This window comes from Coloeus monedula (genome assembly GCF_965178545.1).
Source record: "Coloeus monedula genome assembly, chromosome: 7".
Taxonomy (NCBI): Eukaryota; Metazoa; Chordata; class Aves; order Passeriformes; family Corvidae; genus Coloeus; species Coloeus monedula.
In genome coordinates, this window is record NC_138787.1 from 36,766,611 (window position 1) to 36,791,171 (window position 24,561).

The 24,561-nt window shown below is 40.3% G+C and overlaps 1 protein-coding gene across 1 annotated transcript in view; it reads left to right on the forward strand.

Annotated features, from left to right (window-relative positions):
• The window catches only part of ARHGAP15 (Rho GTPase activating protein 15), a gene marked incomplete at its 3' end in the record, with an annotated part of 304,078 nt that extends 293,358 nt beyond the window's left edge, over positions 1-10,720 (forward strand). Inside the window, exon 13 of the mRNA XM_082285569.1 lies at positions 10,537-10,720. Coding sequence (XP_082141695.1) covers positions 10,537-10,720 — 184 coding nt within the window. The remainder of the gene's footprint in view (positions 1-10,536) is intronic.
• Between the last annotated feature and the right edge of the window lie 13,841 nt (positions 10,721-24,561).

Below are 24,561 nucleotides of genomic sequence, written 5' to 3' on the forward strand. Positions count from 1 at the left end.
AGGGTGCTTCTTAGAAATACACAATATATGGAAAATCCTCTACTCCAGGCAGTCCCTGCATTTAGTGCAGTGGACTAAACACATGCACAAAAAAATAAACATCAAGCTAAGGTGAGCAGACAAGACAGACAAAGTGTAAGTAGAAAAGACAATGCTGATGTAGTAAATTCATTGCTCACGGGCGAGTAAAATGTAAATAAGTTTAAAGAAATCAAAGACTCGTGGCACATACTCACTAGTGCATTTAAGAGCTGCGTTCATCCTACTCGTGCTCAGTATCAGGGCTGAAACAATCGTGGTGCTGGGAGGCATGTTAAAGCATCTTTCAAATCTGATACAAATGCAGTGCATGTATATTGCAGCTGCAGCTTGTGGAGAGCTCAGAACTGAACCTGGAAGAGAAGGAATCCTGGTTGAGGTCAGGTCCCATATAAAATCTTCTCTGTTGGGTAGATCACTGCAAAAAGACTTTCATTTTAAACAACAAGATGGTGATAATATGGGATACAAAAAATGGAGATGTTGTGTTGGGGACAGTTAATAGGCCAACATTTGAATTTTATTCATTATTTGAAAAAGACTTGAAACAATTTATGAAGTAATTACAATGGTTTGATTTGATATTTTTAAAGGTCTTTTCCAAACTAAATGATTCAGTGATTCTATGATATAAAAATTCACAGAAAAGGAAAACTTTGGTGAGAGTTTGTTCCCTTACTTTTGTGGAATTCTCTGCCACATTCTCTGATTTCTAAGTCAAAAGTTACTGGTTTCCTCACAGAACTGAATAACTAATTCATGACACTGGACAAAACCAATGCGTTGTTAGTGAAACTGTGTTTTTCATCAAGTAAAGATGAATTTCTGAGCAGGTTGTCTACGGCTCAACATCCCAGGCTGAAATTCCAGTCAATTGCTCCTTCTGGGCTCTAAGTCAGAAAGTAAACCTGTCATATCCAGGGCTGAGTTATTTGCTGTCAACTGGATTACAGCACAAAAAGGCTGTAATTGAAGGCTGCAAGAGGTTATAGATTGAACATAGTCAACAGCAGTAATTCCACTTAGTAAAAGTAGATATCATCCAAAATGAGAAAAGTTAAGCTCATATAAGGTGAAATTCTGACTCCGTTGTGGCTTCCAGTTGCTGGGATTTTTGTCAGTGACTTTCAGAGCAATCAAAATTTCACTCGCTGCCCAGAGAGAGATGCTGCAAAGGGTGTGATGAAGTGAAAGTTAAAATAGCTCTTAACCTGGGGCCTCCAAATACATTTTCTGAGCAGAGACTGCTGTCTAACTCAGTGTTTTCATGATATAGCAATGCAGACAGCACTTCAGGGGACCAAGGGGGTAAAACTGTGCTAGTGGAGTAACGCTGGGATGTGCAACAAGAGACACCCTGCTGTAAATGCTGAAGCTCCCATTGTTCAGCACCCTGTGGGACATGGGGAACTGGACTACGTAGGCACAGTAGTGTGCAGTTTGTGAGAAGTGATTTCAGAAAGTTGTAACATCACTGAATACCAGTGGCAGTGCTGACATCTTCCACCTGAGGCCCTCCTTTGAAGGACAGGTAGAGATTACTGGAAGAGGGAACGTGGAAGTGTCTGACAGTTGCACTGATTTTACTGGGAGCAGGAGGATTAAATTGTGATACAGTCTCATCATCTTTCTACCTTTCATACCAGTAAATATGAACCTTGATGTGCCTCTGGGAAGAAGGGTCTCCTGTGTGCTTTCCATATCCCTCCTGCTTTGGGTGTGCTGCACAGAGTGGCTCCTCTCACTGAGTTACAAACCAGAACTAGTGGCTCTGCTTTTTTGCCACGTACTTTCTGTTTGTCCATCATTAAGCACATCAAAGCCTCAGTGTCCCCATCAGAAAACAATGCTGTTAATAACATTAATCCACCTTTATTAAGAGCCTTTAGCTCTATGGAAGAGTACCAAATATTATTAAGACAAAGACGAGGATAATAAGGAAATGTGTTTTTTCCCTTGCTGACCTAGTTTCTAACCTCACTTTAAAATCTTCCCTCGATTTTAATTATGCTTAATCTAAAGCTAAGCTCACAAATCTAGCAAACTTAAGGGCTGCTTCTAAGTGAATTTTCTCGCCTGTCAGAGTTCCTCAAGCTTTCTGCACTACAGTCAGGAGTTTATTTCCAGCCCAGGCGCAGAGTTGGGGCATTTCTCTGCCAGCACGGTGGCTGTCGGACTTGGGAGCTCAGGCACCACCTTGCTCCACTCGAGCCTGGGCACCAGAGCATTCTTCACAGAACAATTGCAGTCCTTTTCTCATCAGCCATAGCCAGAGGCAGCAATAAGGGTGAAGGATATCTATCATGAAAAGTCCAGTGTCAATGTGTTCCCCCAATTTATTTACTGACCTTCAATGCAACAGCCATACTCCTGACCCTCATGAGATGAAGCCTAAGGGGAAATGGCACTGAGCACCAATTCCATATCCTGTTGTTCTGTGGTCTAAATTAAGTGCTAATTAATTACCACTGGCATCTTTGGCATTGCCTGTCAAATTGGATTTAGGATATCCTTTCGCTGTTTAAACAAATAGCCCTACATCTAAAGCTAAAATCCCAAGTGTCAGCATTTTCTTTACTTTTACATTTTTATTTTAAAATCCAGTGAGTATGTTCATGGATTTTGCAGGTAGAATTCAAATAAAAGAAACAGGAATTGATATTGTCAATTTTGATTAATAGTCCCTCATTAATAAACATCCTGTTATTCAGTTTCCACCTGCAGTTGCTGATGTTGCCTGGAATCAATTAACTCATATAATTTGATTTATTTTACAAAGACATTTTTGGATGTGCTGTGCTGATGATAAAGGTTCTATATTTACAATTCGTGATTTAAGTGAGATTGTTACTAACTGCTTTTTATTTTTAATGTTACAAGAAAATTTAGCTTTGGGCATTCTTGAACAAAAATATTTAAGCAATTTAAAAAGTTAAAGCTTTATTTATTTAAAACTATCTGTTGTTTTCTGAACCACACAGGCCACAAAAGCATACAAATCCAGGACTATGACAGGTTGGTCTTTACAATAAGCTAGTTGTTCTGGAGAAAAAATATACCAGAAATAGAATTAAAAATAAATTAAAAAAAAAAAAAATCAAGCACAGCAGAAGTTACACCACCAGCCAAAAATACATTTAAGGCATTAAGGTGGTATACCTCTGCCTGAACATATATTATTCTATGTAGTTTCACGCTGCCTTTATCACTCTACTATCCAAACACCTCAAAGAAGTGCATCAGCATCTGCCCAGCATCTGTCACGGGGGGTTTTGCTCTCTGAGGCTTGTGCTCCCAGTGCCCATGTGGCTTTTTAGCAGGGGTTTGCTCTTGTTTGGCTGTATTTGCTGCTAAAGCAGGCAAAAATGAATGCCTTGTGCACAGAGCTGCAGCCAGAGGAGTCCAGGATGCTCCTTGAGGAAGTTCATGCCCTTCAACTGACTCCTACCAAGTGGCTGTGCCCAAACTGCAGGCACAACAGCAACACAGACTAGCCAGTTCTGTCCTCTTAAGAGCACCAGTCAGAACCAGTTTGCATTCACACATGAAAAATTAAAACCCAAGCCAAACTGGGAGGACAGAATGCTGGCTGTCAGTAAATGGAAGAACGCAGCAGGTCACCCAGTTAGATCAGTTTTCCAAAAGGGAGACTTGCCAGATTTTATGGAAAGACTTTGAATCCATGTCTTTGATATAATTTGGCTTGGGGGAGTGGGACCTGAGCCTTTGCCCACACCAGGGTGGAGCCACAATGTGGTGATGAGCTCCTGCCCTTATTGTCCATGCACCAGTGTGCTCCTCCTGCCTTTGGAGCTTTTATGACTCAGGAGATGTCAAGAAAAACAAACAATGCCAAGGCAGAAGTGAAGATAAACTGTTGCCCCTCTCAGAGCTCCTCAGTGGAGAAGGAGCACCTCCCCTTGTGCAGAAGAACAAGCAGGACTTCCAAGCACTTTCCTGAGTGAAGCCCCTGTAGAGGCTGCAGTATCTTTAGATATCAGAATGTGTTTTTACATGCTGTCTTCAGCCACCCAGGAGATAAAGTCTTTCTCCACAAGACAGGCACTCTGTGAGGTGACATGTGTGCAAAGTCAAGAGCCCACATGCTCTTCTGCAGGGTCATCCTATGGGGAGCAAAGTTCACCCAGTGCTGAGGAGATTTTAACTTCTCTCGTATTAAACCAGGCTAAGCCAGAATAAATGCCTTTCTTCAGCTTTTCACAGTCTATTCAGCCAACTGTGAAGCAATGTTCGGAGTTAGTTTAGTTATTATTTTCATTTAGGGCCAGGCTCCAAGGCAGTTCATCCAGGGAAGGGCTCGTGCTGTGAGATATGTGGGGGATCCCCTGAGGAAGCCCATTCTCCACCGGGTCCCTGTCAGCTGTCCAGGTACTATATATAGCCACCCACTGGTCACATTTAAAGGCTAGTCTGTGGAGGAAGACAGCATCAAGTGCTCGTTCTTGTATCCCAGAGCGACTGAAGAGAAGGGATTTTTCCCAAAGAGCTGTAACACAAACCCACAGCTGCAGAGCACAGGAAGCCTATGGAGTTTCTGTAGGCCAGGAGCCATTGAGGCTATTTTCAGCAAAAGCAAGCTCTTAAGTATGTCTGAACTATTTCTGACCTCTCTTGTAACATATCATACGCCATGACCTGGTTTCTCTATTACCAGCCTAGTTATTGTTTCAAATTCTACCTACAGAACAAACAGGGATTTAAAATACCTTCATGTTTTACACAGCCAGATAGATACAAGCAGCTTAAAACTGTATTAGTGCTTTGTGACCCCCGAATTGTGCTTATTTGTTGCAGAGGAAACCACATGGCCCATTTGGAAAACGAGAGGCATTGTAGTGTTTTGGAGCTCCTCTATAAGCAGAAGCCTCAGGTCACAGTTCCATACACACCAAACTCCCTGTTCCCATCACAGATCTCACAAGCTGAGGACTCCACTGATGATGTTTGCATTTGCTTGGCTTCATCAGCTGGTGAATACCACTGTACTGCACCTGAGAAAATCACCCATAAAGCCAGGGCATAGATAATAATGAGGTTTAGTCTGCATTCATGAAAGATCATGAATCTGAATTTAATGCTAAATTTTAAATTTATCTATGTAGCAGTGCAAGGAATTGAACTGTTTACACAAATAGAGTTTGTGGCATCAGGGGCTCCCTTACCACCGGTTACCTCCATAAGTTTCTCAGTTAATGCACAGTAATGCACAGGCCCTGCACTCTTCCTCCGCAATGGGGGTATTTTCGTTTCTCTCCTAAGCTGGTGTATCTAGCTGCATATGGATACCTCTGCAAGGTTTTGATCTGTTATAGGACCTCTGGTTTTGTTTATGCTTTAAGGGGACTCTCAAAGCTGCAGTTCACTTGACTCTTTAGTATCAAAATCCACTCAAGTTCTTCCCAAAAAGCAATGACTGCAGCTGAACTGAAATAAATTGACGACAGAAAATGACGTTGCTGTGATATGTTGTATCTCAGGAAAGTGTGTAATAGGCCTTAAATGAAAAGGAAATATGTTGAGAAAAAAACTGATAGCTTAGGTTATCTGTGCATCATGTTGTAGCTGTGGTTCCTTCCTAACACTGAAAAACCCATCTGCAAAAGCCCTGCGAAAATGTGCTTATACACACACAGACATTATCACTTCCTAGGACAGTACGTTTTATTACCAGGTTATTTTCCAGTACATTTGGCACAGTTAAGGTAAGTATATTAACTTTACTTCCAAATAAAGAAAACAAAGTTGTACTGAATGTCTCAGCCACTGTCAATGAGTTAAGAACTGACAGGAGGTCCAAGTAATCAACCCTGTCTACAGCACTGAGCTTTCCCCTGGGACACCTCCTCTGATCACACAATGTATCTGACTGGCATGGATGTAGAATTGCTTTCAATAAAGATTTTATTTCAAGGTTGGATGATTCCTTCCCAAATGTCTTGTCACTAAAGCAAAGTATGTAATACCTGTTATTTTTTAACTCCTGTGAACAAGCATTTGGGAAGGAGAGGAGCATAAAATGTTGAGCTGGAAGTTGTTCATCATAAGAGACAAATTTTAATGCGTTCAAATTGATTGGGAGCTCTGCAATACCAAAAGTCAGAAAGCTGCTGCATAAAAACTGGCCTGTACCAGTGCAGTGAAGAGGCCTGTTAACAGAATTATTGTTGGGGAGAGCTGAAGGCAGCTGAGCCCTTCCCAGGGCCAAGTCCTTAAGCTACAACATTACATTTGCATATGCCTGAGTATAGATAGGAGAGAGACATTGGCAAATTTGAGGATAATTATTGGCAAAGTGAATCGATGGGATGCACACACTTTGACCTATTAAGGCAGTGCACAGGAAGTTACATCTCAAATCAGTCCCGTCATCCATGGGGATGAGCAGCTCTGGCTATGACAGTGCTCACCAGCACAGTTCAGCAAAGGCAGAAAACCCACCCAAATGGACTGTCATGGAATACCCCCTTCAGAGGGGGCTGACTGCTAATTCTGTACGGTTAGTTCCTATACCAAGAGGAGAGATGCCACAAATACAGCATTTTTAATCCTTTTGGGGGAGTTTTCTTTATTCCTATTAATCTTCACTCTCTTTTGGACTCCGTGTAGGTCTTGGTTTCTGTCTCTAGTGGCAGAGACTTCCCTAGTGAACACAAATATTGTGCATTACTGGAGGACAGGATTCTGATAAGATCAAAAGCTACTTTTATCCCTTGGTCTTACACTGAATTCAGGGGATGGCATTTCCCACACCTGCCATTCTGGCCCGTAACCTCATACCAAGTTACACCTTCTTACTCTTCTCACCACCTCTTTTTGTAATGTGTTGTCCTTTAGTCATAGTCTGTATTTCCAGTTCATGGAAGAGTAGCAGGATTGTCCTGTTGAAAAGTTACCCTTAAATATAATTTAAAACAGTGAAAGAATATCAGGCAGGGTGAAAACCAGTTCTCCTAAGGGTAGAAATGCCCCTGACATTGAGCAAAATTAAATCCTCCTAGGCTGGAAAAGGATAAGAAAGCAAAAGTGAGCAGTTCTCAAGGCAGTTGGCTCTACCTTCCAACACTGTCCAGCCTACAGTAAGACAGTGTCCTTTCCAATGGGGATTTCCTCCCTTAGTACACTGAATTCTCCAATTTTTTATGTGCAGTAGGAATATTAAGATGTTGAGGAGTCCGAGTCACTGTAGAAACTCTTTCTCCTCCTCAGCAGTTACTGTGAAGTAAAAATGGATGAAGAACATTTCCTAACACCTACTGTGTTTAGAGCAGTAATCCAGTGTGTTTTCCAAATGTCAAAATTAATAATGATTTTATTTAGGGAGTTTGAAAAGTGTAGGTTTAATGGAACTAGAGAGCCAACTCACCATACAATGACCCTCTTAGCTGTAGACTTGCCCTGCTCTCTGTCACACGTTTTTCAGCTTGCAGTTGCCTTGGCAACAGCCAAAGCATAAATTCCAAGTATTTTTCCTTATATATCTGCCATTGACACTACAGCCCTCCTATCAGACACTTCTGCTGTTTTAATACATCATTAATTTCATTACTATTAATAATGAGAATTGTATTTTCTGCGTATCCCCTGACTTGTGATCTTTAAGGACTGAAGACATTCCTGAAGCTCAGTTATTTTGGAGAAAAAAAAAAAAAAAAAAAAATCTTGTGCAGCATAGCACCCAACAGTTTCTTGATATGGTTCCAACATCTGTGGCACTGGATTATAGATTGTTTCTAAAATAACCTTAAATTGATGGAACATTGCTCCTCTCATTTGGGCTTGACAAAAAGTACCTCTGGCATTTCCTTTCACTCTTTATGTTGAAAATGGTGTATCACTCTTTCTGCTCTTTTTCTTGCCAAAAAAAGAATTCTTGCCCATTTTTTCAGGATTTTTTCTTTTAACAACTCAGTTTTACTTAGTAGCTATAGCAATAGCATTAAGTGTGCATACTTGATTGTGATTTGCTCTGACTTCTTCTTTTGTGGACAGATGATAAAAATATCAGTTATAGAATTTCTTTGGTAAATATTTTTAATCCAAAAAGACATAAAGTCCAAAACTTATAATTATTCTATTCAGGGTGGATTGAATTCCTTCCTTCTACCTCTCCAGTAGCTGTGTTTTACTGCATATTATTTAGCTATTCAGACTTTCCATGCTTCCAAGTTTGCTTGATTTATGTTTTGTTGTTATTATGGTGAAAACAAGTGAAACTGCATGAATATATCAAGAATTTTCAAGATATATTCTCGATACGATACTGCAGATTCTAGCATTAAGCTCAATTACACGAATGTTCTTAGTGCCACATTACACATCGATGAACCACAGTCAGTTCCTCTCCATCACCAACACACACCACGCACATCCTCCATTGCCTCATGCCTTACCCCCACCTCCTGATTGTTCTCGTGCCTGGACCTTGCCAGGATGTCATGAGAAGGATGGAATCTCCAGGATAAACCAGGGAAATTATTCTCCTTCAGAAAGACAGCAAGCAAGGGCAGAGTGGTTGGCCATGCATCTTCCATTTTCAGTGTCTACATCAGGAGCAAGGGATTTCAACATCTTGCTCCACATTTTACAGAGAAAGGAAAGCATTCCCCCCCCATCCCTTCAGTAAACTGAGCTCTGTTGCCACGTTTCTTCACCCTGATTCTGCTCATCCGTGGTGCATTACCTCCTTCTCCCTCCCTGCAAGGGGCTTCTCCTCCAGCTCCATCAATGCTGCCCATTATCAACACCCTCTTATTGCAAAGCCATGGCTGATGCTGCTAAATTGATCATCTCTAACGTTACCCAGGAAAAAGCTGCTGAATTTCCTCCCCAGTGAACACGCACCCCTACTCCTGCTGATGTCATCTGCAAATACTTTATGAAGTTTCCAACTTTTACCACATAACAAGCTCAACAGAAATCAAGTCTCTCTCCTGGAAAGGTCCCAAACTTGCTGCACATGCCTCTGCAGAAGTGGCATTAAGCAAAACAATCTCGTCACCTCTGTAACATTTTTAATTGTGATAAAGATGTGTGACATCCATCAGAAGCCCACACAGTCACTTGTCAACAAAACTGCTACTAACTTTTGAGACTTTCTGAACTCCTAAGAGAAGAGATAATATATTAATATTACCACAGAGGAAAGATAATTAATTTTTAAAAAATTTAATGAAGATGCTATATTTTAAGAAACTAATAGTTAAGCCAATCTGATTAGTGCCATATGGAGAGTGTTTTGTGCAATGGACACCACGGTTACTAGCATGAGGCAGAACGAAGTAATTCTTCCTATTTATATATGGGGAAAAAACCACGAGTGTTGATGCTCCAGGAATGTGGTAAATGACGTGATTGGCACAAATCCACAAGAGATGCTTTTTGCTGTGTGACCCACCCACTAACGTGAAAGGAACACTTTTTTAAGTGCCTGAAGCCATTAGGTCTCACAAAGTTTCCTTCCCTTATAGTGTGGCTTGTTGTAAATTCAGCAACAGGTATGGGAAAACAGAGACAGCTCTGATGGCTTTTAAATTGCTGTCTGGATTTTAAAAAGGTAAATGAGTGACAATGGCAGAGGAGGGGGAAAAGCAGAACTTGGCTTCAACAATCCACTTGGAATGCTTAAGTTAAAACTAGCAGGTTAAGGAAGCATCCATAAATTCAAACATTTACATAATAAAGTTGCATTTAGTTTGTATTCCTTGGTAGAGCTGTGCAATTTATTTATAAAATATGTGTCTTCATTTACTCGTCTTTGCAACCCTGGGATACATAATATATTCTGGAGGGTTGAGGGAAATGGATTTCTACTCAGTCTGTACTCACCACCACAGAGATTTATGCCAAACTTCCTACCTAAACTCCATCCATTAAACCTGTACTGTTCTTAGACCTGACTTCTCTTTTCTTAATGCCCTTTCCACAGGAATATTAAGTCTTAATATAGACACAAGATCAACTTTTAATAATAATAGTCCTTCTCTTGTAATTTTGTGGGTAATAAAGATATCAAAGGTTATAATCCTTACCATTATTTTCTAAGTCATCTCATTAAGGTATGTGGTCTCTGTGTCTTTCAAGAAACTTTGTGTCAGGAAAAGGCATGCAAAAGTCTTTAGTTACATGAATTTCACAATCCATTGCAGACCATACTCACTTTATTGGATTTAAATTAGCAGAAGGAATGTGTTTCATATGAGCTCTATGTTAAGGGGCTTTTTTTGGTTTCACAACTCTTTCAGTGCTGGTGACCATGTTAAAGGAAGCAGGGAATCTTTTCCCTGGCACTACAAAAACCCTCCTTCCCTTGTTTGTCACACTGGCAGAAATTTCTCTTGCCTCCCTGTTTTGTTTCTTTTTGATAAGTTAACCAAACAAACACCCCGACCAGGAGAAACAGTTAAAAAGTGCTTCAAGAGCAAGAGTGACTGCTCTGACACCCTTCTTTTTTAACCAGTTCTTCCCTTTTGTCAACAGGATAGCAGCCAAAGAATCCGTGAATCTTATGTCAACACAAAGCTTAGGAATTGTGTTTGGACCAACACTCCTTAGACCTGAAAAGGAGACAGGGAACATGGCAGTCCACATGCTGTACCAAAATCAGATAGTTGAACTTATGCTGAGTGAGTACAGCAAGATCTTCGGCTCGGAGGAAGACTGACAGACAGGGCCTGTTATTGAAAACGTTCACATCTGTCTTGATGTCTAATATTTTTACATTTCTGTAAACATATTTCTGAAATATTTCTTTTTCTTTCAAGTGACAGATGCCTCATTTTGTGCAAACTTAATGATGATTTTGTGTCTAATTTTCAAACATTGGAATAAAAAATATTGTCAACATTTGCCTATATGTATTCTGCATTAACCCTTTGAGAGTTTCATTATGCTAGCACTCCAAGTGTCACTTTTTCTGCAAGCTGAGCATACAGCATATGGCCCTAGACCATAGAAAATGCTGTTTACCAACATATGCAATGGCACAGAAAGACAGATAATAATTGAGGGCGTTTGTGAAAAATGGATTAAAATATGTATATTAAAAGCAATGAATTAAAGCAGCGATATGAGATCATTCATAGCTAATCTGAGTATAATTTACCTTTCTCCTTGATATACATTGAAAATTAAAGACATGATGAACAATCAATTTGTCTACCCCAAGAGCTGAAAAAACAAAAAAATTGCATTTAATGCTTTTAAACAAATAAAATAAACAAACACAAACAAAATGAGAATGTCACTATTTGCATAACAGTGCCTAAAAGAAATTAAAAATGGAATTGGAACTTTGGCATTTTTACTTAAACGCAGTACATGAAATGAAGACATTGCATGACTGCTCATTTTAATGTAACATCCATTTTGATTCTTCATCACACTGTACATCTGCCCGCTTTCCCCAGCTATCTCATGTTCTGTAGCATTTGTATTGTGCTCCTGAGGATGCTTTATTGGTGAACTACATTAAATTCATCTAGAAAGAACTTTAAAAAAAAGCCTTTTCATATGCCCTTAGGATTACTTGGCTAGACTTGAATCAATTTATGCATTTGATGGTTAGTTTCAGTTGTCATGGATAAACAAAAGGGTAACTGTCTAGAATATATCAAATATTGTTTCATTTTGAAATGTATGTTTCCAGCTATACACATCTCCTACCCTGTTTTGTAAAAGTATTCTGCTGATAAAATGTAGACTTATGTTTGACAGCTTTTTAATCAAGTTCAAAGAGAATAAATAAAACTAATCCAGTGTGGTAAAGAGTCTGTCTGGTTATCGATTTGTTCATAAAATGAAAAATAAACCATGTACATAAGATGTGTGAAACACAGATCCAGAAGCAAATATTTAAAGCAATTAAAGACCCCAAAACATGGGATTAATGCATAGGTTTGCTGTGCATTAGAGATATGTCTTCAGTATCACCTCAGCAGATCATGGATTGCTTCAGTTTTTACTCAGCATTGTTGTGCAAAATTCCACGTTGTTCAGGAAAGGTCACTCCTTGGAGCGGTCATTTATGGGAGCAAATATATAATGAGGCCTGATTGTTAACTAAGACCAGGCTCTTTCATCAGGTACTAACATAGGCAGAAAATAACACCAAGAAAACACAAAAACTGGCCCTGAGATGTTTTTTCTGACTTCACACATGTCTGAAAAATCAAGCAAAACAGAGAGGTAGTGACCAGTAATTAAAATGAAAAACACAAAAACAAATAAAATCCCCCTTGTACCACAAAGATTCAGCGCAACCACTTCTGAACAAAACTATAATGTACTGGAGAACCCAAATTCACTTTATGTTCAGGAAAATATTTTTCATGTTAATGTCAAGCCATGAGTACTTAAACAGTGATGCTTTTCAGCATCATCGTCTGTAGACTCTTTTAATAGCAACAAACCAGGCGCTGTTTATAGCCTGTGGAAATGACTGGAAGAAAGATAGTCAGAAGTTCAGTCTATTCCTTAATAAAGACCATTCACATTATGGCCCCACGGGTGCTCACAATCATGCTATTGAAGTAATTTCTGCTATTACTGGAAATGAAAAGTTCACTTGTTACTTGGAGCCTGTTGAACTCAGAAGAAAAGATTCTTAATTAATTAATTAATCTTCTTTCAGGCTTTCTTCAGAGCATGGAGACTCCTCTTGTCTTGTTTTTATAAGACAAGGCTTATGAAATGCACCGTATCTCTCTTAAGATCAACTGGTTTGGAAAAAAAATCAAGAAAACTTTTGGACACATGAGCCTTTCTTTCTTTGGGTTTGAAGGGTTCCTTACATGAACACTGTACAAAAGTGCTGACTGCTCTGCTAAACACTCTGTTAAATTGCAGCCTGGACATGGGCAGACAATTTGGGGGGGACACAAGTGGCTCTCAGCAGAGGAGTGTATAAATCCAGGGCCTATAGCAGATGCCTTTCCTTTCTCATCCCGAAAACACAAAGGAATGACCATGCCTGGCTACCAAGCTGCTTCCTTCCCCAAGAGACCAATTCTTCCTGTCTCCCTTAATACATACATTAATTTAATGGGAAAAATTACTGACTCAACCATTAGTCAAAGAGCCAGCCCTTCAGCCCCTGCCATCAGCAGAAACCAGAAGGATAAAAGAGGGTAAGAGCGGAAACAAAATAAAAATAAAAATAAATGTTCAAGCCTTAACTGCAGCAGGGTTTCTTTCTCCTCCTGCTCAGGTAGTTTGTTAACCTAGCTCACAGCCCAGGGCACTGTTGCTGGACATAAACATTTATAAATCCCAAAAGGGTCCAAGTTTTGCAATTCACTGAGCATGTATCACCACACATTTCTCCTCCCCTTGTTATTTATTGGAATATTCACTATCACTTGGTAGGAGTTTTTCCCAGACTTTGCTAAATTTTTAGCAAGTCAAAATTAGACTTGCAGAAGACCTTTCTTTTTCAGGAGCCAGCATCAGTTTGAGAAGGGCCACAGATATTTTCAGCAGGGAGCTATTAATGGTAAATGATCAGAAAAATGAAGGCTGAGAAGGCAGCAGAGACAAATATGTCCAAGGATCACTGTTTATCTGCATCTTTTCCTTATGAAGAGTATCTTCTACTCAAACTTGTGTGAGAAGCATGAGCACAAAACTGGGATTGATTTAGTAAAAGGAGATGTCAGAAAGAAATTTGTAATGGAACTAAAAGAGGGCATTTCTAGCCACAAAGTTTTATCATTAAAATAAAGATAAAACACCAATGTATTGAATTGCAAGCTTTGTTGAGAAATATTGCCAGTTTTTAACTTAAGAAATTCTGCTGCTAAGTAGGATTTCTGGACAAATGATGAGACACCCTGACTTGCTAAGCTACAGCTAGAAGAGGAGACATAAACTCCCCTGGACAAATATTTATTCCTCTTTTTACACATAGATATGTATATTTTTTACAAGCAGCATACATTTTAACAGTTCTTTAATTCTCTGCCAGAACAGTGCAGGTAACAGAGTTTTTATGCAAGCACCCCATGCTGCAACAGAGCCTTAGGCTCCCATTCAGCCCAGAGCACTCAAGAAGTTCAGCTAATCAATTTCCACATAGGATATAGACCATGGATAGAGTTGGGAAGAAAGCTGAGGAGTAAGTTGGGCCCACAATCACCACTGTAATCAGGCAGTGTATAGATTTTACATGGCTAATTCTCAGAAGAGGCTGACAGAAGAGCCTCGGGGAATGCACATATTATCACGGCACAGCAGGTTCCCCTGCACAGCGTTCCTGCCTCAGAAAGGAAACATGGAACACAGGGAAGCTGAGCATAATCAGAGGCACGGGTCCCAATCACACGTCCTGGGTTTTGTAGGATGCATTAATGGAGCCCAGGGCTATTGTTGTTTTGCAGAACATAGGAGCATTTCCTAGCACCCACTTTGGATTAGAAAAAAACCTACCTTTCCCTACAGACCAAGGGGCAAACAAGTGGCCTCCACCTGACAAGAAGTGGAGGTCAGACCATACCCAAACCCTTCTCTTCAGGAAATGCTTCAAGATGCTATTAAAGCAACAACCTCATCCTTGTGCCAATTCACCACGAGTGATCACAGCAAACAAATGTCCTTTTCCATCACTTACATCCTCCATGACACTTCTACAGTCCACAACCTCCTACTTCCAAACAGAGCTGAAACATTGTGAGAATTGACTCCCGTTTTTCCTTAGAGAGCTTTGTTGCAAAGATTTGGTTGCACATGGGGTAGAAAACATGAGCCCTCGCTTCAGTTTTTCACACAAAACATACATTGATGTTTAAAATAAAAATGCATTCAAGACTCAAGACATGACAGTTGGGGATGCAATGCCACTGCACATCAGTGTGTGATAAACTGAGGCACAGAGCCACTCGTTAAAAGAGAACTTTCTATGTTAGTGCTCATTTTATTTAGACCCTTTTTTTTTCCTTGCATTTTTTAAATAGAATCTTCTTTCTCTATTCTTTAAATAGAACCCTTCTAAGGGTTTGGGTTGGAAGGGACCTTAAAAATCATCTCATTCCAACCCCCTGCCATGGGACGCCTTCCACTATCCTGGGTTGCTCCATGCCACATCCACCCTGGCCTTGAACACTTCCAGGGATATGGAGTCCACAACCACTCTGGGCAAACTGTGCCAGGACCTCACCACTCTCACAGAAACTTTACATTCTATACCCTGAATTCACCTGTAATAATCAGGTATTCAGGATTTTGCAGGTACCCAGCCCTGCAACCCAAGGGCAGGGTAACCTCAGAGGAAACAGAAAGAAATTTGTCTTCCAAACTCTTGACCACGGTGAAGTTTTTTGACTCTCTACAATTTGCTCTTAAACCCTCAGAAATACTTCAGAGGTGTTGGGAACCCACCATCTCCCAGAAAAGCAGCCTGTCCACACCTCTAAAATACCTGGGGTGACCCCTTACACCTTCAGTAGAAGTCTTTGTTTAACAAGTATAATAGAGACCATAAAACACTGCAAGTTCAGAATGAGTGCCAATTAGTTACCCACAAAACGCCACCATTTTAGAGCACATTTCAGTTAAAAAAATGCAGACTCAAATTCCACATGGTTCTTCTCTCCTCTGCCTTTGTCCAAATGCAAGTTCTGTGCTCAGCTCTTATTCATTCGTTTTTTGGCTGCATGTCTGGCGGACAAAAGGAACGAGTATCTCCCCACCAGTGATTTCTATATTGTCTCAAAGCTCAGAAGCTTTCAAAGAAGCAGCTCAGAAGCTTTTTGAACATTTTTTGGTTGCAATTTTGGGTAGGTGGTGGTGTGGCCTCTGCTCTGGAAAATTAAAGTGACCATATTGAAAGTGGTTTGACCAGTCCATTGCTCAGGCTCCAGCCTACCCATTGCAGTAAAAAAGGTACAAAAAGTCCAGTTTTATGTCAAGCTTTCCCACAGGGGATGTTTCTTTGCAGCCCCAGGCAGCAAATGGTTTTAAATAAATGGCTGAACACCCTGTATACATGTCTATCTTTATGTAGCTTCTGTCACTTATTATCCATTTTTAATCCTGCTAGGCTCTTTGTCTTAATGGTATCTGATGAATTTCCCAGGTTAATTATGTACCATGTAAGAAAATATTTTATTTGTATCACTTTTAAATTCATTAGCTTTTAGTACCATTGTATAGCACTCTGCTTGCTCTTGATTTATGGGAAAGGCTAAATAGGATCATCTGACTGACCTCTCCCGGCAATTCACTCTCCTATATACCACTAACACATCACCTCTCATTTGTCTCTTAATCAATTTAACCTTCCCTCAAATGGAAGATCTGCCACACCTCTTATAACTTGCTCCTTCACTGGATTCTCTGTGTATCTATTCTGCCTTTTAGAACAAAGCTCCAAGTATCCAAGGGGGAAGGATCCTTAATATTTTCATTATTGAACTCTTTACAGCTCTTAAAAGAATCAAGCAGCTTGTTTGCATCTGATTTCTCCTCTGCACTGAAGAACTGAACTGTCCTTAGTGCATGGACCAGGTTCACGAGGGAATTTGGGGAATTAAATGCTATTTTTGTCTATACAGAGAACATGCCAGTGCTGCTGGGTTCTCCCTTGTGGCTACTTCACCTTGCAGCTCTCTAAATTTCCATCAGCAGCTTCCCAGAACCCACATAACCCTGGTTATCTGGTACCTGCCTGAACCACTCTTATCTTAGTTCCTGGGCCCCTTGGAGTCTTTAGCCCCAGGACACCAGCAGGGACTGCTTCTGCCCTTTGTTACTGCAAATTTAAAATGTCCATTCAGGGACATGGACTTGGAATGTGCTACAAGGTGGACCAGGATCCTGTACGGTGAATCAGCTCCCTCAGCACAGCTGCAGTGTGAGGCTGCATCCTCACACACTGATGGAGAAGCACATGGGTGATGCTGTTCAGACTCTTGTTTTCCAGTGGAGACCCACGTTTTCACATAATCACAGATTCCACACACCCTTAGGCCACCCAGTGCTGCAGGAACGTAGAGCTGATGATCACCTTGCTCCGTAAAGACACCGAGTTCAGAAAAAGCGACACAATAGCATCAGTTACTCCAGATTCATGGAGTGCTGTTGGTTGGAAAACAAATCAAATTCCCTCTTGTGTTTATGATGTGCTTCATCTGAAACGTGAGAACTGAAAAATAAGGCAACTACCTTAAACAAACACGCCCTAAGAAGCAAAATGCGACCACCTTCCCGAGACCTCTAGTACTATTCTTTTCCACATTGTGTCTCTTTGAAGTACACATAGCCAAAAACACTGGCACTGCTTTCCCTCTGATGCTGCAGTTTTTGAGAGTATTATGCATATTGCAGATGCGGTTTTCTTGCACTAGATTGAAAAAAAGAAATAATCTTATTAAAAATGTAAAAGGATTTCAGGGTTCTGTGCATACTCAGAGAAAAGAGAGATGTCAACAATAAACATGCCATCTGAAAAATACGGAAGGACCTCTGTCCCATGGGCATAATAGATGTTTTATTAATAACTAGCTTTTATATATTTTTCTCATTTCCCAAAACAAAGGGAGGAGGGGGGAAAAATTAAAAAAAAAAAGGAATGGGTTTGAAAATCAAAACATTTCCTTGACTGGTCAATTCAACACCCTCCCTGAAACACAAGAGGATGAATTGAGACCTGGTGCATTTTCTGGGTCTGTTTTCTCCTGTCCTGGGTGTACTTCTGACATCAGGAAACTGATGGCATGGGGACAAAGCCCCCCTGGTTCTCCAGAGTTTGTCATGGGGTACATTAGCTCCAGCTAAGAGATTAAAAAGGTGCATCTTTTAAGTGGCTTAGGCAGACTCAGCACAAGCACAGATGGAAAAGATGTTACTCATTGTCTGAGATTGCTGGACATGGTGTAAGAAAGAATGACAGGGATGACAGGGGCCACTTTTTTCATGTTCTGGAAGAAACGGAGCAACTCTGCCACAGCAAACTAATATTTTTCCTGATTTAAGTCAGCCTTGTTCTGTCAAGTAGATGCCTCAGGAATGGATAAAAGAGACAAATGAGTCTTTGTTCTTCTAGGTACCTTCAACATGAGTGTGTGTCCAGACACTCTGGTTTGGCCCATATCAAGTGATTAGGTCCAGGGAATGGTCACCCTCCAGAGGCATTTTACCCTCTTTATTTACTCTCTTTACCATGATATATTTTTCCCCCTCACACAGAGCCTGTGTTTCAGATAATTGAGGCCTCTTTGGAAATGCTAGTCCTACAGTACAGGCCCTCAGTAAACTAGTTTTTCATCCCAAATGGCTTTCATAAAGCTAGACAAATGTGGGAGGGGGAAACAGGGACATGGGATGAATTAAGGCATGGGGTGTCAGAACAATATGATCTTTAAGATCCCTTCCAACCCAAACCATCCTATGATTCTATTCTATGAAGGGAAAGAGCACCTAGAGTAATTTTCTTCTCCCATTTTCTGCAAATGGACATGACCTGGCCTATTATAGAACAACACTTGTATTTTTGGTTTTTTGGATGGCCTACCTGTACAAATAGAGTCTTTGTTATGGAAACTAGATGCTGCTAGAGAAATCTGAGATCTTGTTAGGGGCCAAGAAAGAGGGCTCCACCTCTGAAGCAAGGTCTCTTTATCCCTAAGACCATCAGTAGATACTTGCTAGAAAACATTGCTTTGGAACAAGTAGTAAAGAGAGGTGAACCTGGAGATCCATGGCCAAAGGGTCTAAAGGCTCTTCTCAGGCACTAAAAAAACCTTTCCAGGATGCAAAAATTGCTATTTACTCACATAAGGCTTTAATTGTTTCATGTCCCAAATAGTTTCTACACAAATTAGATTTTACCCTGTGAAGGCCAAAACCTTTTTTAATTCTTTTCTTACCTATATGGTTGTGGAGTCATTCATAGAATAATTGGAACATTTGACCCCAAACATGCCCAAGTGCAGAAGGAATCCATCACTTGCATATCAGCTTGGGATGCCTTTTTCTGCCTTAATTCAAGTGCACTTTGCAAGGCTGCAGGGGTCACAAGCTGTGCTTCTTGCCTTTCCTACGGACACTCTCCAGTGAAAGAAACCAGGATAACTCACTGGATAGAAAGGAAAAAGCTGTCTAATTAAGAAGCAAGTGTACATCTGTCTCAGGCCACTTGCCAAGCATAATGTGGCGGGGAGGCAAATCGTTGTGCTGCTGGAAACTGCTCCCTTTAGACTGGCTGACTCCAGAAGTGCAGGGGACAGACGCCTCTCAGTCAGGTTCAGGATTTTCTGTGCCTACCTAATGGTGTAGAGGTTGTGGGATTTGTCAAAACTTCATCTGATCACAAACCTGCCAGAGGTTCCTGGAGTTTAGACAGCTCTGAATGCACCTCAGATTTACTTATTTAAAGCTACACCTTGCACTGCTGTGAAATCAGAGGTACACGTGCACAGTAGCAGATGTGTCTCACAGATGTTATCTTCAGGAACCTGCGTCCAGGTTGTGACAAAAAGAGCCCAGATGTGGCAGGTGACACCAGGTGTTGGGAGGAAAAGGAGTATGGGAGGACACTGTCAAAGTGGATAGACAGTTTGGCAGGAAAAAGCTGGATCACTTGGGAAATTTGGAACATTCCAGATTTTCTGGTACCCCCCAAAGAGACTGTGCTTATAGAAAGAAGTCTCCTGAAAACCTTAGACTGGAGCTTGATGAAAAAAGCTATTTCTGCTCTTGAAGCTCATGTTGTTACTGTAGCCAGAATTCCATCTGTTCCTACGATGGTTTTATTAATTTCACATGGTATCCTTCTGAAGTTAATAAGGGAAGAGATGAGAGAGAAAGGGAGGTAGCCACACACCCTGTGAACAAGCAAGAGACCTCTCAGGGTCATCTGCCACCACAGATGATGCAGGTGAGATCAGTGTCCATGATCTGAATGAGGATAATGATTATGGCAAGTGCATAATTTTTCAGCCTTGGTCCATCTTCTAGAAAAAAAGCAGTCACTGTGCTACTGATTTCCCTTATACAATCACTGTTTAGCCAGTAACGTCCTTTTACCATCCTTCTGGTGTGAGGAGCGCATAGTGAGGCTGATACAGAGCTTAGATCAGATGTCAAAGTCCATTTTAAGGCTTTTTCTCTCCTCTTCATCAACCAAACCTACGAATACTTCAAGCACTGTCTCCTGTTTGGTTAGATATCGGGAAGAAAATCTTCCCTGTTAGGGTGGGAAAGCCCTGGCGCATGTTTCCCAGAGAAGCTGTGGCTGCCCCATCCTTGGCAGTGTCCAAGGCCAGGCTGGACAGGGCTTGGAGCAACCTGGGTTAGTGGAAGGTGTCCCCACCCATGGAAATGGGGTGGAACAAGACAAGCTTTAAGATCCTTCCCACCCCAAGACCATTCTGAGATCCTATGATTCTATGAAAGGTATGTGAAAGAGATCCAAGCTCGCAGAGAAACATCTTTGCTTAACATCCACCCCGTTGATGACTGTAACTTAATTACCGCGCACACTGTACCGGTGACAGTAAATATTAGTGCTGTGTGCTACAGAACAAATATCCCGTGATGAAAAATTCAAACGGTATCGAGCTTTTCATTAGTGCAGTAATGGCTTTCTCACACATTTAGCTCATTTTTAACTCGACCTGCTAGGGGAAGGAAATGACATACTTTCTGTTGAATAAGACAGCGCCGAGATTATATGAAGGTGCGTTTTTATGGGTAAAGAAACGTATGCCACATTAATCTATTTTTATGCCTTGCAGTACATGCTGATGAGTCATTTGAATGCCAAGTTTCATTAGTAAATTGGGAGTGATATAGGCAGCTCTGTGCTAAAATAAAAATGTATATTTCGTTTAAGAAGGCAAAAATTTCAGAAGTGCTGCAGAATGTCTTAGAACACTAAGTAGGATCATAGGATGTAAGGATTAAATCTTAGAACCCTGTTTATAAAGGCAATTTTGTGTCTATAAAATGCACATTAGTAATACAATCTGCCCAATATTGTATTGTTCTATCATTTCTCTACGGATCATATTAGTCAGTGTCCTGTTAACATCCATTTTATCATACTGTCATAATATTATATTGAAATGAGATCTGGCATTTTTGGGGTCCTGTGCAAGATGAAAAAATGGGTCTCCAGCAGTCTTCCTCTTAGATATAATTGAAAAAGAGGCAGGCATGAGGGCATGCTGTGATTCACGCTGCCGGAGAGTGATCCGGAATCATTCAGATGATGAGTACATAGAGAATGCCGTGCACAGAAAGATGGCAATTTGCTGTACTAATGTTTTGAAAATGAAAATTTCTAGCTGTTTTGCAGAGGAGCCTAGTAGGAAAGGCAGAAGAAAAAAAAATAATAATAAAATCTTTTATAGTTAAGTCAGATTATTTCTGTTGTTTTTGGAAAGGCTGCACAAAGAAATGTGTCTTCTGGAGAATGGTGTAAAGCATAAATGAACATTGCTTTATTGACCAAAATAAGAATAAAATACAGGAAATCGAAGGAAAACAGCAAATGAGAAAAATTCTCTCCCTTTCCTTAAGGTGCAGTTTTACAGGAGGATTCAGGGGCACCTTTCAGGCTCCTTAAACTGAATCTTGGATCCTCACTCTGGCCACTTAGCCACAGGGGTGGACACCCACATACACCCAGTACTTCAAGCCCATAAGCTTATATTTCTGCCATCAAGCCCAATTTCCAACAGCCAAGCTGCCTGACAAGCCCCAGCAGGAATGAAAACAATGCTTCTCCTTCTTTCCAAATAGGTTATAACTAATGATACCAATGTCCTATTCTTCTGGTGCTTCCACCAAGCTTTAATACTAACAAATAAATCAAACCAGCACTTCCAACCTTTGTTTAGTATCTATGCTGTCAGTACTGATGCACAGTCAGTATTAAAATGTTATTTTATTTTTCTTCTTGTCCTTTGTTTTGACTAGCTTTGTTATTGATATCATCATTTGGTATTAAATGAAGCAAATTTAGTACTAAATTATGTCCCTTTCTTCAGGATTTTGTTGTTAAAGACTGCCAAGCTCATGCAGCTGGCCTGACCCCAAGAGAGTGACCCAGCCATGTGACACGAGTCCTCTTCAAGGAATTGAACCTATCTCCTGTAAAAATCCAACTCTGTCTTTGGGACATCAGGGATGCACTTGGAGACCTGCAGGGAAAGCAGGACCACAGGGCTTGGCTCAATCTTTCAACATCCAAGGGAACATTTCCTCATCAAATACATGAAAAGTAATCCATTTTAGTGAAGATTCTTTTCAGAAATCATGCTGTACAGTAACAACTCCTCTATCTGCATGTTGGAGCAGACAGGATCCATTCTAGTGTTGTTCAGCAGGATTTAAAGGTCCTTTAAAATATGGTACATCCAATTTTTTCCCTCTATTTTACAGTTTAAGTTCCTCTCACCACCCCTCACCATCCTATGCCTTTGTTGGCGACATTTTAAAATCATCATTCCTTGTTCTCCTTAATGGATCTGGTTTTACCATTGCTATTTAAATTTTTTATAAGTCTCTGTACACTGAAACAGTCGAAGTGTGATCTTTCCAGCAGAAAGGAGGAGACTCCTTTGCTTAGGAGGAACATATGTGCTTTGCAGGGCTCTTAGTGCCCCAGAAATAGATGGTTTCTGGGAAAACACTGTTAAGCACCAAGATGGGCAATTTACTACACGTGCAAGTCCAGGTGAACAGGGAATCTTCAAGAAGCTCCCATTGAGCCGAAATCGGGACCATTTTTATAGCTTTCAGTTTTGAGGTCACAGTCACCCGGACTGGAAACTCAAAAATGACTTCAAAAAGGCAAATGCTAACTAGATTTCACACTAGATTTCATTTTACTTGGCATTACAGAAAGAATGCAGGTATTAAATAGACTGTTTCCTGTATACAATAAGGTTAATTAGTAGCAAGGGATGGAAATCAGTGTGGACATAACTCTTTTAGACAGGTATCAAAAATAATCCCCTGATCCCCACAGACCCCAGCTGCACTGAAAGAAGAACAATATAAAAGATTCTCTAAAAGAAATTTTTCAAACATTCTCCAGGTGTCCCAGCTATATTTAAATAGGCCCGTGGCCCCATGCGTACTCCAGCCCTTTCTGTTCTACAGTTCCCCTGCTCCAAGTTAAATGAGCAGAGTACTTGCACAGAATTTTGAGGTGCAACATAAAGGATTTCTGTACAAAGAGACTGGGATTGCAAACCGAGACAGACAGGAGAACAAAAAGAAGAATATATTCTGGCCTGAATGGGACTTCCCTAAGCTCCTTATCAATAAGGTTAATAAGGGTCCATGCAATTTACTGATCACTACGATGCAACAACTGGGCTAAAGCTATAAAGAAGCTACACAGATACCAGCTTTTCGTGCTTCTCATGGCCCACCACATTAAAGTCCCTTTACCCTTCCCCTGTCACCCCACTGAAGAAAATAAACTCCAGTCTGTGTGATTGGCCTTGCTAAAATCCCTGGTCTGCTATTACGCTTCTACCTGCCCTAGTTAAGCAGATTAATAGCTATTTCCTTGAATTTGATCCTCCAGTCCCTTTGTAATTGAAGCAGTAATGCTCAGATATTTCTAAAAATGTATTTCTGAAAAATACATTTCCTTTTTTCTCCGGTTTAATTTTGTTATCCTCAATCATATGCATGATAGAAAAAAAATCCCAAACTTCTATCTCCTTTATAAAATACATGTCATATCAAAAAGGTGACAAGAGGGGGAAAAGTAATTAGTGAGTTCACAGAGTTCAGTAGAAAAGTTAAAATAGAGTAACACATTACTTTTTATGTTAAGATTTCACAAGACAAATCTTGCCTGTGTTTTAATTGCATGTGACCCTGGCAGTCCCACTCTGAAATGAAGTGCCGTAAAATTAAAGATGACAGACGCTCAAAACAAGTCTTGTGATCTTGATTAAACTACAAAGACCACACTTTTCTCTCTGCTGCAACTCAGATATGATGGGCTGTTTTATTTGGGGAATTGCTTCATTAATGCTTTCTTTGACTAGACATGTTTATTATAAAAAATACTGGATATGGTGATATCATGCATAGCTAAATAAAGTCTAAAAGACAAGTAAAAAAATTAGGAATCTTTAAATAAGCTCAAGACCTAAATGCTTCTTTTAAAGATCATGGGCATCTGTAGAAGAAGGTACCAAGCATGACTGCACTGTTCATTGCCTATTCTGAAAAGTAAAATGTTTTTTTCCCAATTATGTCTGTAAGAACCAAATTGATTGTTCTGACAGTATTATCTGATGATTATTTCAAGTTAAATTTCCACTGGCCAAAATAAAATGGGGGAGGGGGGAGGGAAGGAGAGGAAAAAAGTGGAGGGGGAAAAAAATCCTGATCACCTCTTCTTCTGAAAATCATTGTTAATTTTCAGAAGTGTAGTGATGATAACCTAATATAACTGGATGTGTGCAGACTTTCTACATAAATTATGCATTTCCAATCTTGCTTGGTTATCTACACCTTGTGACTAAAAACCTGAAGGAC